Here is a 19,559-nt window from a genome sequence, read left to right as displayed (position 1 = left end):
AGAACTTGGCACTTGTAATATACTCTTGTAATACCCTCTTGGCTGCATCCCAAGAGGAAGGATGGAGTGACACTCAGACCATAATGGGATTGCGCAGTAGGGGAGAATGACCTGCCTTCTACCAAGCAGGGTAAGCAGTGCCCTCTTGGCGTGTGTGAAGGTGTGTACTGACACACAATCCCAGAGCCCCATCAGTCTGCCCCTCTGTACAACATGATCATGAACTGGCTGGAATGAAATAAGCCTTTCCCTGAAGGACAGAATGCGCCAGACAACCAAGGGATGCGCTTGGAAATCCTTTACTGGTATGTACCTCTTATTTAGTTTGATTTGTTCCCTGCAGTGTGCCTTTCAGAGTGAAGAGCCATCAGTGACTTAAAGCTACAAATCTGCTTAGAGGAGGGGAAGGAGGTTAGTGGAGACAGGAAGGCTTCTGAATGAGTAGTGTAAATTGCAAATTGTTCTCTCTAATCAGACACCTTCCGTCAGAAACCTCAGACAGAAAAACACCTAGTTTAACATAAAACCATGCTTGGCATCTGAGACTTGGTGATGCAGAGCTGACAAGGCCACTTTTATTTAGCTGGAGAAGAAATGTGAGAGGTAGTGTCATGTGCAAATTAAACCCTTTGATCCTGACATCAGTCTCTTGATTAGGAAGCTGTCAGGAAGAGGCAGTTTTGTTAACACATGTCTATCCAGACAGACCCAGTGCTCTGAACAACAGCAGGATTAAAGTCACCAGGGATTAGCAAATTTTCATTATTTGCCTTTCTCAGTGCATTATTCATCAGCACAGACCACAGGACAAATTACCCCTAATTACAGCTACAAATGTGTCTGTGCCCTGCACAGTCCCTCACCAAACCTTGTCTTCAGTGGTAAACTGCTTTGCTGCCTCCTTCAAGCTCCTGTTGTTCCCTGTTCACACAGCTCAGTGACTTCCCAAACCTGAGCTACCCCTGTTCCTTGAGAGGTACTTTCTAAAGAAGCCTTTAGCAAGCCACCTGCTCATGTCTCATTAGGTACATGTGCTTTACAAAGCATCTATGCTGCTCCTGCTTGGAATATCAAGTCTCTACTCCTTCAACTTATGTTTTCTGGCTCTTGAGTATGTCTAGACTTAACTGTGGGAATCCATCTCCCTTCAAATATGTTATTTCAGCCATACAATGAGTTGTGCTTTTCTTTCAGACTACTTTGAGTTCCATACGTTTCCATTTCATATAATTCATATATGTACTAGGACAGGAATACTGTACTTCTCTCTGAAATAGAACCCCCACCACACCTTGGTCATAAGTGCTAAAATGTCTGTATTTTCAGAATGAGATTTTTTGCCCCAAAACACGCTCCATTTGGAACTTCAGCATGTCTGTTTCACCTGCAGAAAAAACATGCATAGCCCTTTTTTCCCTGCAGTCTCATTACACAAAAAGCTCTGAGTTTAGATATCTGCCTTGATAACATAAAAGTATGCACTTTGATTTATTTGCCAATATTTGGCCTTCATCTAACAAAATTAGTACTTAAAATTTTGTTAATCCCACACAACATATAGACTTCTAAAAACTCTTGTATCAGAAATAAGTTTGCTAAAGAATTACTTTGAGGCAAAATCCTTGAGTAAGAATGATTTGCACAGATAGAAACATTAAGGAAGCTCTCTTCGCTGCCTGGTGATTTTTTGCCTCCCTCTGAAAGTCTCCAAGCCCTGAAGGACCTATGCTGTATTTCTGCATCTGTATCTTCATTTCTGCTGTAAAACTTAACAAAACCCTCAGGTAAGGAGGCTAATATTAAAACACATCTACGTAATGTGGATAAACGCACATTACCCCCAGCTATTAGTTGCCATGACTTATCTCTGATTCGGATATGGAACCGCAGCAGGAGGCCCAGGAAGCTGTCTCCTGCATGGAGGCCTTTTGTTGCCTTTCCCATCATACAGCTACAGCATCTACATTGAACCTAGTAAATGAGAAAACAAGAGTTAAGGCACAAAGCAGACTAGCACGTGTTCGCAAGTGTGGCACATTTTCATTTGCATGTTGACTAAAGGGTAGTGCACGGTGAGGCAAAGCACCTCTTGTGTGCAGTACCCTGGAGGAAGGTTATACTGTGACTTAAGATAGATGGAAAAAATTCACTCCTTGTAGTTTGGGCTCACTGCTAGGAGTGCCTGACTCCTGGGTCCTTGCTATTGCCAGAGAAACCCTGTATCTGCCTCTACAGATATACTACACTTCTGTTTCTTTCCCATACTTTAGATCCAGTGCTGGAATTTAGTAGGATATGTGAGGACACAGGATTACTGAGAGTCCATGTGGAGCAACCAGAAAGAGAGAAGCTTTTTGTCATCCCATCCTAAGTTGGAAAGAGAGAAGTGGGCAGATAGGGTGCTAACACGCACCTAGATGCTGGAACAGAGGGACTGAGTGTTTGTTGGGAGATAAATTAATGACAACAAATCCAGGAAGTTTATATGTGTGTGTATGTATCAATTTAAGTGTCACGAGTTCATTTTGTTTGAGCTGTACGTACTGTGAAACACAGACTACCCTGTGTGTAGACTGATGGGCATTTTCTTGCAAGAAAGAGCTGTGCAGAACCAAGGGGAGAGATGAGAGATGAGGGCCTGATTTTCCTCTTATCTAACAGGGTGGCTCTGAGAAAACCTCAGGGAAGTCAGTGGTGTTGGAGCAGTGTAAACCAGATGCTAAAGGGTTTTCTTCTGGAAGTGCTTTCCAGAAGTCTGAAAGAATTCAGGCACAGTGGAGAGACTGAAGTTTAAGGTTCACTCAGGCAAGAATAGGCCTTGCTACTTACTGGAATGCCTGCCTTTTGAAATGACATATGCTGAACTGGGAGCAAAGTCCTGTAATAAATAACCATGGTTCAGTCATTTCCTCCTTTGTGTGGCAGAGAACTGGTAGTTGGCGAGGCATCCCTTAATGGCACCGGTACCAGTTTCACCTTCCTTTTCCTTCTTACTCCGGTGCTTATGAAAAAGAGAGAACTAAGCTGCAGAAAGCAGACAGTGAAGATTTCTTCTGGAGAGGTAATTTCCCATCCTGTGGGGTGCAATTTAGTTTACAGGGCTGCATTGCTTTGGAAAGAAAAGCGACAGTGGGAGCCAGGCATTGTCCGAAAGTGGCCATTCGAGCAGGTGGGGGGGGTGGGGGGGTGGCCACTTATGGCCTAACTGAGAATAAGCATTTTAAATGTTGAAACTGTGTATCCCAGGATTGTGTGGGATCTCCTCCATACATGTCCATTCTTGGCTACTGTCAGAGACTGGATCTGGAGCTAGCTATGCCTTTGATGCCACACAGTACAGCTGTGCTTCGTGTCTGCATGTACTACTCCATCCTTGTTCTGGGTGACATTTCTGCTCTGTTCCTGTATTCTGGTTTCTGGCACAGGTGGAAAATTATCTATCAATTTTGAGTCACTGTGGCTGACCACTGCCATCTTTGGCCTATTTTTGCTAAGTACCTTGCTTCTGTACCACCCTACATCACTCACAGTAACAGGGCATTGCATTGTTGAAGTTAATATGCAGATCTGGTTCCTGAGTCCTGAATAAGAACATGAGGCTTTCACTGTAAGGGTAACTGCTTATCGAAGACTAAAGTTCCTTCTTGACACACTGTTAAAAAGAGAAAACAACAGAAAAAAAAAAAAAAACAAGGCAGAAAGAACGCATCTATGTTGCATTGGTAAATGTCGGTAGGTGATGTGCTTGAGAATTGTCTTAGTTACAGATGAGCTCTGGATATTGACTTAGTCTCACAACGAAAATCAATTCTTAATGTAGTCAGCAGGTGTTGTGCTGGAGTCACAGCCCTTGTGGTTTTTCCAAGTGCTAGCTTTGGCTATTAAGGGTAACATTTCACTTCTTTTCTTGCAATTGGGTCACCTATGTGAAAATTACATTTGAAGTTCCTGCTTTCAAATGTATGTTAGCCCTGAACTTCTACACCAGTAGTCTGTCATCTCCAGAAGCTTCTATGTGTTTTTCAGTTTGGGATCACAATGCATTTTACCATTTTGATCATTTGTCATTTTCAGCATTCTCTTATGACAACTTCAAAGTATTAAGTCATTCTGGGCTTGTTTAGAAACCCTGTTCAATCCATGCTACTGTATAGCCCTTTATAGCCACAAAAAGGGCACAAAGATCATGTACCTTGTTGAGCACTTCCTACTTTCAATTTTGCTACCCTAATAGCCCTCCTTATGATTAAGACACTGGGATAACACAAAACAAGTGGCAGGATCTTGCACACAGGAGTATATTTGCTCCTTCTATTCAGTCTGAAGAAAAGTTCGGCTATGCGCCAGTCGATTTTAAATAAAACCATGGTTTATGGAAGCATTTCATACCTTTGTAAATAACATAGGTAAAAACATGGGCATCTATAGGAAAGCAAGTGATAAAACAAGCCCTAATTCTCTCACTGCGATGTTTTCTTTTAACATTGAAAGTTGTTAAAACAAGAGAGAAAACCCAATACTAACCCTGAACTGCATCTTGATTTTTAATGGTAATCTTCATTTTTCAAGAGCATGGGTTTCCAAAAAAGAAAGTGGCAACTTCAAACACTTCTGATAATTTAGTTGCAAAGTTCTAAACCTCAGAAACTTTTGTAACTCCACCATAAAATGAAGAGAAATCATCAAATTTTTTATATTATTCAATCCAAAAAGTAATGAAATCTGGGTATCTCTCAAAATGTATACCATCCATATTACACAGAATTGTAAACAGCTATCAAATGTTTGAAACATAAGATTTTTAAAGCTTGACATATGATAGAAGAAGTTGTAAGGACATCATTGAAATTATTGATGATTATTATTGGGAACTACCCAGTATGAAAATTTGTACAGCGACCTCTTCAAGGTTGAAAGCATCTCCAGAGTTACATGGCAGAACTCAAGAGCAGGCCACCACGCTAGTGCTGCAGGTTCTTTGCTTTGTGTAGATGGTTTCATTGTTTCTGCATTGGGTGTAGCTTATGCTGATCTCTTGTGCTTTAACAAAATCTATAAACTAATAATTTTAAGGCATTTTGCTATTATTATCTACAAGGAGACATCTCAAGGAAAGCCCAACTGTCTGTTCTAATCCAAACCTGAGCCCTTTTCTGGCATAACGTTATGTTCTTCTTGGCACTGCAGGTTACATACAGTGAGCTGAAACATAATGGTGGTTTTCAGAAAGGTAAGTCTTATTCATTGCTGTGATTTACTGATTAGCCTGAGGCCCACAGAGGAGAAAATCACAATTCAACTCAAATATAAAATAACCCAGTATCAAAGAGGTATCAAATAATAGCAATCAAGACTAGAGTTGAAGAGGTGTCTTGCCTAGCCTGGCTGTATTCATGCTGATCTGGTGACCTCCGTCACAAGGTGTGGCACTGAAAGTGCACACACCTTGGAGTTTTATTCAATGCAACTGAGAGCTGTTAGTCTGTACTATTCCTTATGGCATAACATTTCTTCTTCTTGTGCAGTGTTTATAGATGCTTTACACTACTGTTGTTTGGTTTTAAATGTAAGCCCAGAAAGTATTTTGAGAGGAAAAAGAAATATTATTTCAGTAAAACCCTTGAAACTTTGACAGTAAATGCTACAGTATGTAACTGAAGTTGTATACAAGAAGACGCTCAGCTAGAAAGCCACTTCATACCTATTGAAGATCAGCTTTGTTCAGTTGTCATTCTAGCCATTACAGTAAAGCTTTCTGTTTGAAGCTGTATTAGTGCCTGGAGCAAGAGAAGGTATTCCTGGGGGCTTGGAGTTGAGGCATATGACAGGGACAGTAGTGCAACAACACAAAGATGCTGCTTATTCCTAGGAAAGGGCAGCAGTAGCCCACACCTTCCTCAGGGACAGCAGCGCAGTTACTGGTAGCTTGCCCTGCAGAGAGGCAGGATGTTGCCTCTACAAATGTGAACAGAGGAGCTGGGCTGAATAAAGAATGTATTGGGTTTTTTCCAAAGAAAGATCATGGAAGAACCCACATTTGTAAGGGATTTCAGCTGTATCTAAAAACTCTTGCAACAGAGCCCTCTTCATTTCCAGGTAACCAGTCTGTACATGTTTGTTTTTCCTGGTAATGTCTTTGTTTCCAAGCATCCCTTCTGAAAGAACACCATAGCTAATATGAGGCTGCCAAGACACTTCAGCAGCATTCATTGTGCCTCCTGCCAATCTCTGGGAGGTACTGGAGCTGAGTACCTGCTGTCCTTGTAAAATGTGTTGTCTCATTTCCTCTTGCGAGACAGCTGGGTTTGGTTTGATGACTTCTCCAAAGTCATGTTCCAGGCCAGCTATGGAGCTGGGAGTAGAACTCAAAGGTCCTGGTACTGTAACTGTTAGACTGTACTGCCTAGGAGCAGCAAGAACTTACTCAGTTAAACAATGCTAAAGGAATCAAAGCACTAAAAAATCAAGACCAAGAGCCTGTGAGCTATATGGCATTAAGTAGATCACTGTATTGATGATTGCTTTTCTTCTCACCAGGGTGATCATGTGTGGCTGGACACTCAACCAAACAGTGAATTCAATGTCCCTATTGGGGCAGTTGTGAAGGACTCTGACTCAGGACGGATTTTGCTGGAGGATGATGAAGGCAAGGTGAGCTACTCTGTAAATTTCTGTAAAAGATTAACATTTAAAACAAGAAATTATTTCAGTATGTTTAGTATAAATTTAGTATAAGTGTACTAAAACTTTAAATGTACAAAGTACTTTGTATGTACAAAGTATAGAAAAATGGCTGTATTTCCATCTAGCCAAATGATCTGACTTTGGGAAAGTCTGGTAGGATAGTCTGAAAGAAAGGATATAAAAATAAGGCAAGCATAAGGTGATACCCTAGTATCCCCAGGTCCCAGTACTATGATGATTTAGAGCTTTCTGAGCTAGAGGTTATATCTATGCGGTTATGAAAAAAAAATGGACAGGCTCCATTTAGGTGAAAGAACACCTACTCTTAGGTGAAAGAACTACTCTTAGGAGCTTTAGGTGAAATCATGATCCCACTAAAGTCAGTTGTGGTTTCATCTGCCTACCTCATGCAATGTTGTGGCTCTAATGACCTGATAGAGCTGCACCCTGAGCGGTGCTAAATGTGGTGATGTCCAGAACCCACTTCATCCAGTGAAGGTACCAGCCATCTGGTCCTGGAGAGCAGCAACTATTTTTTAGATTGGGCTTGTTTGGCCATGGATTATACTGAAGCTTTATGGTTCTCCTTTGTTTGCTTCTGAGCAACAGCATAACACATTAAAGCATGTGCCTTGCCTTGTTCAGGAACACTGGATCACGGCTCGGAACATGCACATGGTGCGCCTTATGCATCCCTCCTCTGTCCAGGGGGTGGAAGACATGATCCGCCTTGGGGACCTCCATGAAGCAGGCATAGTGCACAACCTCCTCATCCGCCACCAGGAACACAAAATCTATGTGAGTGCCAAGGCCACCAGGCAGAGTACTTTCAGGAACAGCCTCTGCTACACATTAAGCGAAGTGATCCGAGCACCTGTAAGCCTTTCACACATGGGGCTCTCTGCTTCCTTTACAGATAGAGGGTGCCAAGGAGACACAACATAGTTTTTGTCTTATTTCATTCAAGAACTTTGGCTGTGAAGAAGAGAGCTAATAGCAGTCTCTGAAATCATAGATATGTGTAGGTAGTAGTGCTGCTTACTTTCTCCTAGAGTGATCATCTTCACCGGTGGCTGATAGTTAGCTAAATCCAGCCCATGTTATGCCTTATTGCTGCTATTAACTTCAGCTGTGACTCAGGATCAATCTCAGTAGTACACATGGTTTGGACATCCTCCAGTCCAAGTCAATGTTTACTTGATTCTGATGTAATAAAACAGATATATAAAGAATAAATCTGGAAATTTAGCATCCTTGGTTTCACTTCTTGTCCATTACAGGTTTTATCTGTGACTGAGCAGTTTGGCATTTTTAGTTTCTTTGTTCCTTAGTTCCCAGTTTCTAATATGATAAGAATACTCAGATTTTTCCATGCTTTGCTTCCGATGTTGTATAGGCTATAGGAGAGGAGCTGCCTCTTATAATGCAGATGTGGTGATGTTTAGTGCAAATAAGGACTGATTTTATGGATGCTGCAGTTGTAACTACCAAGATGTGTGTAAAGGCCTGTTACATTAGACTCAGTCTGCAGCTGTCTTATGTAGAAATTCTTGAGCAATACTATTGCCTTGCATTTCCACAGCCTTCAACAGCCTTCTTTATTCAATGGTGCTGTTGTTCATAAATGTAACTAAATGACTGTATGAATAATGCAAACCATAACTTTGCCCATTAGCAAAGTTCAGCTACCTCTCCACTAGAACACAAAAGCAGCTTAACAAAACACTACAAAACAGCTTATGGTAACACACAAAAATCCCAGGTCAGACTGAACTTTATCATGCTTTAGCTTGAGACAGTGAACTAAGCTGTGATTTGGCAAGGAGATTATACCTAGGATTCTTTCTAATGCAAAAAAATCCATATTCAGGGATATTTAAAGGCAGCTTATAGTGAGGAACCAGGTTCTCAGGTTCACCTAAGTGCTGCTATGGATCTCCTAGACTTCCATTCTGCCTCTGTTTAGGCTTATACTGCAAGTGGCTTTGGTTGTATTCTTATTTGCAGGTTTGCTGCCGAAGGTAACACTCATAACTGTTTTCCAGACTTACACGGGATCCATCTTGGTAGCAGTGAATCCATACCAGCTTCTGCCGCTCTACACAGTCGATCAGATCAGACTGTACTGTAACAAGAGGATTGGAGAGCTACCACCTCATGTCTTTGCCATTGCAGACAACTGTTACTTCAATATGAAGAGGAATAAGAGAGACCAGTGCTGTGTCATCAGGTGACTGCACTTAGAGAGGATGAGTAGCAGAAACCAAGTCTGACATGATCAGGGGACATCTTTGTGGACATAGGAGACCTTCTAAAGGGAAGGGTATAGATAAGATTAGAGACAACAGGAAGGAAATATTTTCTCCCCTTCATTTTCAGTTAGGGCTGCAGAAGGTAGAACATAAGGGATTTCTGAAATCCATTGTTTTCCCCCAGAATCTTTGAATGTTGATATACATTCTGCACATGGTCACTACATATGGAAATACAAAATACAAGCCTGTGTGATGTAAGGCTATCTTTTACCTTGGGGACATGATGCTTGTGTTACATGAATTTTCTGAGAACAGAGATTTCCTGGAGAGAAACAACCTCTGCTAACCTGAAGATGGAAGGAAACTTTCTTCATTCTGTGAAGACAAAACACGTATCCACTTTCTGTTAATCATCAGTGTGAAGAAACAGATAATCTCACTGTAATAATATCCGATTATAGCTGAGGTAACTCAGTTGATATGCTAAAACCAGCACTGAAAATCTGATAATGCCTTAAAGGCGAAAAGCAAGTGGTCATTTAATTTGCAGTGGTAGAGAATGTCCTCTGTGGATTTGCTTGGTTTTAATTAATGGGAAAATTTAGTCCTCACCCCAAGTCTAAAAAAGAACTTAAATTTTAGCAGATAAGATAATGAAAGGCTGAATTCTCCAGCCTTCCATGAAAGATACTGATCTGCCTTTAACAGAGTAAATCTAAGTGAGCTTTATTTTACTTGCAATTTGGTCTGCCATTTTGCCACCCTAGCCAAAAAAAAAAAAAGAAAGAAAAAAAGAAGAAAGGAAACCTTCAATGATTTTGTTTCTTACTGCAGTGGAGAATCTGGAGCTGGGAAGACTGAAAGCACAAAGCTAATACTGCAGTTTTTGGCAGCGATCAGTGGCCAGCATTCCTGGATAGAGCAGCAAGTCCTAGAGGCCAACCCCATTCTGGAAGGTAGGTTCTTTAGCAAACATGCCTGATTTACCACCTTTATCTCAGGATTTTGTATCAGGATAAAAAAGTCAGAAACAGATCTTTAAACAGATGCTAAAATCCTGAAACAGTGGTGATGCATGGCAGAAGTTCTCTATACTTTTCTGTCATGTCCTCATGAAGTCCACAGCAGCTCCCACAAGGTAACCTGGAACTGCTGGGAGCACAAGAATCCCTGGGAATGCAGAGCCCAAGGTAAAGACCCCTGGTTTAGCATTTACACTAGATACCGGTGGCAAAGGGACTAGCCAAGAATGGATATATCTATAGGAGAAGCCCTGACACACGTCTCTCTCTGTAGCAGGATCAAGTAAGTTCCCAGGACGTCCTTCTGGAGGTCTTCAGACCTGCCCCGCTCTCTTGCCTGGCCAGATTGGCTGGCTGCATTTGGAGCATTTGAATATGTCTTTTAGAACACTGTTATCTGGATGCACAGTATGCCTGCTTCTCTCTTTAGGAGGCAGCCTGAGACCAAATACTCTGCAGTGCTTGTCAGCACTGTCATTTCAAACACAAATGTGTAAAATGCTAGCAGAAAAAAGTAGGGCATAAAAAATAGACTTGATGTGCATTAACTGCAGTAATCCAGATACCATCTCTGTCCCCTGCCCATCAGCTTTTGGAAATGCCAAGACAATTCGAAATGACAATTCAAGCCGCTTTGGGAAATACATCGATATTCACTTCAATCAAAATGGTGTGATAGAAGGAGCCCGGATAGAACAGTTCCTTCTGGAGAAGTCCAGGGTTTGTCGGCAGGTAAGGGTTAGGGCAGATGCACATTCTGCCTGCTCATTCCAAGCTTACGCTAACAAGGCTGACCGTTGGCCTATTTCTTTCTCTTAGGCTCCAGAGGAGAGAAATTACCACATCTTCTACTGCATGCTAATGGGGATGAATACAGAGCAAAAAAAGATGCTAAATCTGGGCACTGCTTCAGAGTACACTTATCTCACTATGGTAATAGTCTCTGCATTCTTCTTATTATCTCTCAGCCATTTTCTTCTCCCAGAGCTGCAGATGGGCAGTTACCAAACATGAACAGTCCTTTCCTTTAAGTACCAGAAGCAGTAATGCTAACAGTGTGAGCCTCTGTTTTCAGAGATCTTATTTAATGTCCACCAGTGGGAGGCAGCTTGTGGCAGTTCAAAGGCTACTATCAAAGTCAGACTTAGGAAACATAAAGGACATCTTAAAGCAGGTGTGAAATATTCTCCGCTTTCACAGGCAAGATGAATGCAAGGGATCTTATGCCAGGAAGAATACTAATAGGTATGTGTACCTTAAGGGAAAATGAGTAAGCAGAATCAGTGCCAAGAATCCTAGTCCTTATATCTGGTAAATCTTATACACATAATGGAGGAAGCTTGCATTCATTAGCACATGCTAATGTCCCTGTCTGGGTTTATGTTGCCATAGTGGCAGCAGTGGGATGTTCATAGGTGAGAGTTTTTAAAACAGCTAATTGGCTTAGAGCATGAAAGCCATGGTGCAAATCCTGTTCTTTAGCCTGTGCAGATACCTCATATTACATATGTCAGCTGTTTTGTTTTGACCTGTTCTACAGCCATGAAAAAAAATGGGCTAAGTCCTACCTCTGCTGAAGTTAATGCAAGGTAGGCATCTAGTTTGAGAGGAAATAAAACAGGACTATAAAGCTGTTTCTGTAGAGCAAAACCATTGGAGATTTTATACAAATACATTTTTAAAATAGCAGCGATCTTGCAGCAAGAGCTGATGACTGCAATTCACACTTTAGCGATTCCATTAAAAGATCTGAAGTTTCCTGATCAGTATTATACAGAGACAGGAGGATTAGATTAAGGGAGAACATACCTGCTTTTGTTCAGGTCAGCTGCTGGCACAAGCTGGCAGGTTTGCATGCTGTAAACTGAAATGTATAGGAACTTTTGTAATCATCACAATATATTGTCAGAAATAGCAGGGATAAAAAAAGGCATTTTCCCCATCTCCCTCAGGGCTGAAAATAGTCTCTGTTAGGAGCAGCATCCTAGGACCCACTTTGCAAGCTTTGTTGAAGGCTCTATTGCTGATGCTTCAGATGCTTCCCTCTGTCTTCCACTAGAACCTAACATCCTTATTTTGAGATTTGCCTTCCAGTACTGATCCAGTCCTGCTTGCTTTGATTTGGAGTTAGGGTTCTTAATTGTTCACTGACAAGGCAGAGAAGGAAACAGAAAAAACATGGCCTTGTAAGTGTACATAACCTTATTAAAGTTTCCTGCCCTTTACTCCAGAGCAGCCTTCCCCTCACCTTTTCCTTCTGGTTTCCTTAGTATTCACTCTAGCCCTGGAGAAAAGCATTATTTAGCCCTCTGCTAATGGGTTCTTCTTGAGAGTAGAGCTGAGGGAAGAAACAGACATGGGAAAAACATACAGAATATCTACATAGGTTTTTATCTTGCATCCTGTGGAAAGTGGCTTACAGGGCACCCACATTGTGTACAAGGGTTTGTCAGCCTGCAGATCCTTTCTTCCTTGTATGGATGCCAAGAGGATTTTCCTTACCTGCAGGTGTGGTGTCTTGCAGGGCAACTGCACATTCTGTGATGGCCGGAATGATGCAAAGGATTATGCTCACATCCGCTCAGCTATGAAGATCCTCACATTCTCAGATTCTGAGCACTGGGACATCAGCAAGCTGTTGGCTGCAATCCTGCACCTAGGAAATGTAGAGTTCGAAGGTAAACTCATAGAATAGAATAGAATCACAGAATAATTAGGGTTGGGAAGGACCTTAAGATCATCTAGTTCCAACCCCTCGGCCATGGAACTCACCACTGTCTGTGCTTGGTCCTTCACTGGACTCTATCGTAAAGGCCTAACAGTGCTGCCTTTTTTCATCTGTACAGACTAGGTACAGATTAGGTTACATGTTATCGTGGTTTAAACCCAGCCAGTAATTTAGAACCACGCAGCTGCTCGCTTGCTCACCCCTGCTCTGGCCAGGATGGAGAGGAGAATTGAAAGCATGTAAACCCCATGGGCTGAGATAAGAGCAGTCCTATAATTAAAGTACAATATAAAACTACTACAACTATTACTAATAATAATGAAAAGGGAAGTAACAAGAGGAAAGAATATAAAACTAAAAAGGGAAGGGGTAAAAAACTGACAATAAACACAAGTGATGCACAATACAATTGCTCACCACCCACCGATACCCAGCCTGACCCAAGCAGTGATCTGGGCCTTCAAGGTGACTCCCCCGTTTTCTATGCCAAGCATGACATGCTGTAGTATGGAATATCCCTTTGGCTAGCTTAGATCAGGTGTCCTGTCTGTGCTTCCTCCCAGCTTCTTGAGTCCTCCTCACTGGCAAAGCATGAGACTGAAGTACTAGATCAAAGTAAGCATTACCTAGCAACAGCTAAAAACGTTGGTGTGTTACCAGCACTGTTCTCAGGCTAAAGCCCAAACACAGCACTGCACCAGCTACTAGGAAGAAGAAAGATAACTGTTAGAGCTGAACCCAGGACACATGTGCTGCTTTTCCCTGTGTGAACAGGTGAACAGGGTTGGAAGGGCAGGCAGATAAGCACAAGGAAGTTCTGATTTGTGACTCCACTGCCTAGTGTTTTGAAAGACATCATCTTATTTTGTCATGCTATCAGGTTTCCATGGTTATAAATAGGCTCTTATCACACAGACTGAAACAACAGATAACATAGTACCATGTTACATTTGCTGATTGTTGTGCTGCACAAGCCAGAGGACACAGGAGCAGCTGAGAGATGTGCAGTCATCAGCATGGAGATGATAGCAGTCATTCTGGCTAAGTATGGTGAACACTCATCTGCATAAGTGCATTTCTCATATGGCACAGGCACAATGTGAGACACCCACCAGCAGGATGCCAGAAGCTGTCATATTAAAGAAAAGTATGTCTTCTTACCCTGTGACACAGAAGGCCCAATACAGAGATGCCAGCTGGGTTCTTTGGAGTAATGCTGGTTGCTAAAATAAAGGATTTCCCTTATCCCTCTTTATTGTCTAAATTTCCCACCAGCCAGATACATGGAAAAAAAATATTTTCAGAAGTCAGATGCCACTTCCCCAGATCCCCAAAATCTGCTATTTAAAATGAATAACCTCTCAGTTTTGCTGCTTTTTTTGGCCTGCCTGATGTTCTGGAATTGTGAGGGCCCTATACGTCCCAGGATACCTGTGTGAAATCAGGACCTTCCTTAGAAAAAGCATCAAACCTGTGAGTTTCAAAAGAGAACTTACTGCCTTGCCACATTCGCAGAGCTACAGGGTTGCAGCAATTCAGCTGCAATGACAGCACAGCCCCTCACCATAGCAGAAATTATTCACCCTGCGATTGATTGTTTCCTCATTGTAGCGGCCGTGTACGACAACTTGGACTGCTCTGATGTGATGGACTCACCACACTTTTCAATTGCAACCAAACTGCTTGAGGTAATAGACTCTCATCTTCTTCTACTAGTTCTCTCCTTCACCCTTGTTCCCTGAGCATAGTAACACAGCAAAACTCTGTGGAATATATATGGATGCACATAAAATGGGCATGTCCCCTTCTTCCTGCTGACACTCAAGTGATGTTTGTTGCAGATGTCTCTTTGAGCTAGGAGATCTTTAACTGGGACAGCAGGCTACTGGTGAATGCTGCTGGACAGGCAGTTTGTCATGGCCTTCTTCCTCCTGAGACAGACTTTACTGGATCTCCTTTATCCACCTGGAATGACCAGGTTGCCATGACTGTTCTTCCAGGTGGACTCCAGTGAACTCCAGAACAGCCTCACAAACCTCTCCATCATTGTTCGAGGAGAAAGTGTGTCTAGGCCTCTAAACATTGTTCAAGCTGCAGATGGGAGGGATGCCTTTGTGAAGGTACTGGTGCTTAAATCTTCCCTGTTTAAAGCCCAGGGATGCTATCAGAGCTGTGTCTTACTCCTTGAGGAGTCTTATGTGGCAAACATTCACCCAGAAGGCTCTGGTCCCTCATAGGTTTCCAGCATAGTTTGATGGCACTGTAGCAGCACAATATCAAGCAGTAAGTTATGTCTAAAGACTGGAATGATGGGCTCTAATTCTTCCTTAATTTTTCTCTCAGGGTATATATGGACATCTTTTCCTGTGGATAGTGAACAAGATCAACTCAGCCATTTTCAACCCAACTTCGCAGAAGGCTAAAGACAGTCGTCACTCCATTGGGCTGCTGGACATTTTTGGGTTTGAAAACTTCAGTAACAACAGGTAAGAGGTTATGGCTTCATTTCCACCAGAAAGCTGAGAAGCAGCTGATGTGAATGGAAAGAATGAAAAAGCCAGACACATGCTCTTGGATTATCATCCTGATTCTCAGAAAAGCAGTGAAATTTCTGTCACTGAATTTTCACAATGATGATCATGCACTGGCTCCATTTTTCTTCTGTCTTGGTCATATTTCCACCTCCTCCCACAACCATTTTGGTGTAGTCATTGCACATGCCTGTTCCAAAACCTCAGGAATATTTTCACAGGAAAAGGCTATGAGCAGGCAGCCAGTATATGAGGATGTAGTATGTCCTCATGTCTCTATGCTTTCTTGTTCCATAGCATTTTTACAATGTCTCTTGGGATGCATTTAGCATATGGTACAAAGTAGGCTGTGTTGTGTTTTCCATTTCAGCTCATGTTTCCATCTTGCTTAATGTTCTCCTGTCCCTTTTTGGGGGCTGCTTCATTTCTCTACTTTTAAGGACATGTCAGCAAAACACTGGGTCAGTGCACCCATTGTCCCATTGCTACCTGTCCTGCTGATGGATTCAGTCCCAAAGCATCAGTTCTGTTTGTTCTTCTCTACGGCAGCAGCAGTTCTCAGTCATGTTACCACATCATCAGGACTCCACAAACCATCAGCACATATTCTGCATTCTTTCTCAATCAGTTTCAACTGATGCATCTTGCTTGCTTTCAACAAGATAATATTCCTCACTGGCTTGTGGAACATTGTCAAGGACCTGTTCAGCTCATCTTCTATCTTTTGTCTTCTCTCCTATTGTATTATGCTATTCCCAATGGCTGCAATCCACATGTGGCTTCACTGTGGTGAGCACTGCACCAAGCATACAGAGTGTGCCACAGCAGTTACCAGGTAATGAAACTCAGGGGCAACATAAAGGAGTCATTAACAAAAGAAGTGGTAGTGCCAGTGCAAGTGAAAACATGCCACACATTGTTAAGCTATTTCCCTTTTATCTCTGGAGTTTCTTGAAACACATACAAGATCTTCCCTTGCTTATTCAGCAATACTCAATCATCAGTTGTCTTATTTCTGTTTATCACAGCAGAAGATGCATTCCTTATATTGCTAAGATTGGCAACATGCCTTGATGGTGATCATTAATACTGTGCAATATAGCAGTAGTATATCTGGATATGCATTTAATAAATACCATAAATCAGTGCAGCACTGGCCAAGGATGACTGTGGGTTCCCATCTTGTCCCCCAAAAGCTTTGAGCAGCTCTGCATTAACATTGCCAATGAGCACCTTCAGCAGTTCTTCGTGCACCATGTCTTCAAGCTGGAACAAGAGGAATACCATGCAGAGAACATTACCTGGAGTAACATTGACTTCACTGATAACCGCCAGGCTTTGGAAGTCATCGCACTCAAGCCTATGAATATCATCTCCCTCATTGATGAAGAGAGCAAGTTCCCAAAGGTAAATTTCTGTTTTCACTTGTAACATCTGGCTTTGGACACAGCTCACAGGTAACACTTCACTTTGCACACAGAAAAGTGCAAAATGGCTTTTGGATATGAGAGGCAATGTCTTCTCCCCACAGAAGTTTCTTTTAAATTAGCTCACTGTGCAAATGCTTCGCTCTCTGCTGGAATGTGCTCCTCCTCATACCTCACTGTAGAAACTCTTATAGCTGTTCCAGACAGGGAAGAGAGGATCCCTACTGCTATTTGTTTGCTGAGCATAGACCAGTGTTGGGAGGGAATCTGCTTAATTGTCCTTTTTTGGCTGTATTTGTTTCTAGGGCACAGATGCCACCATGCTTGTAAAAATCAATTCCCTCCATGGCAAAAGTAAAGTCTACATCCCACCTAAGAGTGTTCATGACACCAAGTTTGGCATCAACCACTTTGCTGGGGTTGTATTCTATGAATCAAAAGGTGAGCCTATCTCTGCTGGGTACAGAGGGTGAAGAGAAGGGCATGAACTGGATGTAGTTCACTCCAGGGTAGTATTGATCTAAAGTCAGATCAGGAGGTCAGGAGGATTGCACTAAACTAACCTGCAAGTTACTGTAAATGAAGTGAATTTTAGCTAGAGAGAGTGGCACTCGAGCCAGCAGGGTGCAGAGGTGACAAGCTGATTTTGTTTCCATCCTGTAGACTTCCTGGAGAAGAATCGGGACACACTGAGTGCTAATGTAATGCAAGTGGTTCATTCCTCCAAAAACAAATTCCTGAGGGAGATTTTCCAGGTGGAAAAGACCCCACCTAGTCTGGGACGTGGGACCATCCGGCATCTTGGAGCTGACCAGGCCTACAAGGTTGGCTTACTAGCACTGGGTTGCAGAAATGATTTCTCCTCATTTATAAGGCTCTGAATGTTCTTGACCTCTTCTTTCTTTTGCACTGTCTCTGCAAATCCCCATCCCTTTCATTCAACTCATTCCTGCAAAGGAGTCTGCTGGAAAAGTCAGGGTTTGATCATGCTGTAAACAAGGGTGATGTTAGTCCCATCTCCCAGGACTCCATCCCCAGACATCTGTGTGGACACGAAAGCATGAGCTGTGCTACCTCCCTGCGTGTTGTCATCAACTGAATGGGTTTGCTGTGTCTGCCTGGGCATTCATACTGCATCCACATCTCCAGGAGGGGTGTAAATTAACAGGAGGAAACTGTAGTTCCAAGGTTCATTGGAATAGAATAAGGCACCAACCAGAGACCCCTCTGCAAAGCTGGTACCTGTCCAGAAGCCAGCAGCTAAACTGGTGCCATACTGCAAATGTGGCCAGTCTGCTGGGATCATAACACCAAGGGGTGTGACTGGGGAACTGGCAGGTTGGCCCTGGCCTTTTCCTTCTTGCAAAGGGCTGACAGCTAACACAAAGGAGCAAAAGCTGTGCTGTCACAGATACTGTCTCCTGCTCCCACTGACACCTGTAGACAGGCTCACTGCCCTGCTTACTGCTGCAACTTTAGCTCTCCCCCCTGGCCCAGAGACTTTGTGACAAAGTTCAGGATGGGTAATTATCATAGAATCATCTGTGCCTTGTGTTGTAAGGAGCCTTGTCCCATGCATAGTGAAAATGAGGTTGTAAAGCACAGTGGACTGGAAACAGCATGGGGCAGAGTTCAAGTTTTCTGTCCTGCTGCAACTTTCACATTCCTTAATTTCTGACCATTCAAGTATGCAGTGTTATCACTGTGTGAAGATACTTTTGCTTATAGTGTTTACATCTTTGAGTTTTCCTGTCAGGGTACAGAACAGTTAGCTCGCAATCTTACCTGTTATCTGTCTATCTCCTGGCATTGTTTTCTGATCCTGTCCTTTCTTCCTCAGTCTTTTTCCCAGTGTGGCTTTCTGCTGTCCAGAACATCTGGCCACAGACAGGTAAACATCTTGGGGGAGCAGACTGTCAGAAGTGGTACAAGCAACAACAGAGGCTTAGCATCTCTTACATGCATGAATACCTTCAGATTAAATATCAGGTCTATCTGCATTGCTCTAATGTTCTAATGGTTTTTGTCTCTATAAATAAGGTTGCAGTTTTAGGAAAAAACAAAACAACAAAACATTTCCTTCCATTTAGAAAGTGCAGTAGCACATCAAGAAAGGAGATGCTAAATGTGGGCTACTGCCCATTTCAACATGCAGAGGAGTTAGCTGAAATACCCCTATTAATTTCTGGGCCACCATTGGGAAGCCTAAGGAATAGGCTATAGAAAAGAACAGTGAATGAAGTGCCAAAAAAACCTTTGCTGTGCTGAGGTCTCAGAGTCGCTGTCCTGACAGGCCATGGGAGAAAAGTCACCACCATCTCAACAACAAATTCAGCTTTAATGTTACAGATGCGAGACCATGAGTGCATGGGCTTCAGGCTTTGTGGCCATCCCACTGATTTATAAGGACAGCAGAAAGGCCTCTAAGATCTTCAAGTGCAAATTGCTTTTAACTCTTATACAGCTTAAACATGTATATGTGTTACCATAGCTACTTCAAACATGATTGCTAGCGCTAAGATGCATCAGAGCTGCTGTGAGACTTTCCAAAGAGCGGTTTACCAAAGACTTGAGTGTTAGTCGCCGGAGGGCAGCATTGCCTTGTAGTTAAGGCAGGAGGTGCGCGCTTGAGCGTTAAAAAGTGCCCTGAATGTGAGAACCAGCAGAATGAAGTACCGCAAAGTGCCGCAAATGGAAGTGAAGGGAAAGCACTGGACTTTTCATTATTTTCTTGTAAAAAAAAACCAACCCAAACGAAACAAAGCGCAACCCAGTAAAGACCCCCAACCGGCCAAACCAACCAGCTATATTGTGCTGTAATGATTAGCTCCATGCTTGCGTGTAGAAGGCCAGTGAAGCGCTTTTGTTACTTGGAATCTGCACTGTTCTCACCATAATTTATTGTGCCCTTA

The 19,559-nt window shown here is 42.6% G+C and overlaps 1 protein-coding gene and 1 long non-coding RNA gene across 5 annotated transcripts in view; one reads left to right on the top strand and one right to left on the bottom strand.

The window, feature by feature from the left end:
- Positions 1-1,420: 1,420 nt before the first annotated feature.
- On the bottom strand, positions 1,421-18,547 carry LOC134172022 (uncharacterized). The gene is made up of 4 exons (XR_009967803.1): positions 18,433-18,547; positions 16,357-16,486; positions 12,464-12,617; positions 1,421-1,971 (listed from the first exon to the last, which is right to left on the bottom strand). It is a non-coding gene; the product is annotated as an uncharacterized LOC134172022 (long non-coding RNA).
- Positions 2,343-19,559, top strand: part of MYO7B (myosin VIIB) — a 49,748-nt gene continuing 32,531 nt past the window's right edge. The window contains exons 1-16 of one of the 4 annotated variants that reach the window (XM_062634727.1): positions 2,343-3,061; positions 5,188-5,230; positions 6,538-6,651; positions 7,330-7,482; positions 8,730-8,914; positions 9,774-9,895; positions 10,551-10,693; positions 10,781-10,894; positions 12,486-12,639; positions 14,301-14,377; positions 14,690-14,809; positions 15,033-15,175; positions 16,417-16,627; positions 16,953-17,088; positions 17,311-17,471; positions 18,488-18,538. In XM_062634727.1, coding sequence (XP_062490711.1) covers positions 5,213-5,230; positions 6,538-6,651; positions 7,330-7,482; positions 8,730-8,914; positions 9,774-9,895; positions 10,551-10,693; positions 10,781-10,894; positions 12,486-12,639; positions 14,301-14,377; positions 14,690-14,809; positions 15,033-15,175; positions 16,417-16,627; positions 16,953-17,088; positions 17,311-17,471; positions 18,488-18,538 — 1,902 coding nt within the window. In that variant the 5' untranslated portion in view covers positions 2,343-3,061; positions 5,188-5,212. The remainder of the gene's footprint in view (positions 3,062-5,187; positions 5,231-6,537; positions 6,652-7,329; positions 7,483-8,729; positions 8,915-9,773; positions 9,896-10,550; positions 10,694-10,780; positions 10,895-12,485; positions 12,640-14,300; positions 14,378-14,689; positions 14,810-15,032; positions 15,176-16,416; positions 16,628-16,952; positions 17,089-17,310; positions 17,472-18,487; positions 18,539-19,559) is intronic. The other 3 variants (XM_062634726.1, XM_062634729.1, XM_062634728.1) reach the window with 3 other exon arrangements.

The sequence above is a fragment of the Pezoporus occidentalis genome, unplaced genomic scaffold, assembly GCF_034315485.1.
Source record: "Pezoporus occidentalis ecotype Australia unplaced genomic scaffold, CSIRO_AGI_Poc_V1 ctg438, whole genome shotgun sequence".
In the NCBI taxonomy this organism is placed as follows: Eukaryota; Metazoa; Chordata; class Aves; order Psittaciformes; family Psittacidae; genus Pezoporus; species Pezoporus occidentalis.
Note: the sequence above shows the minus strand (reverse complement) of the source record. Positions and strands in the feature narration are given on the sequence as shown.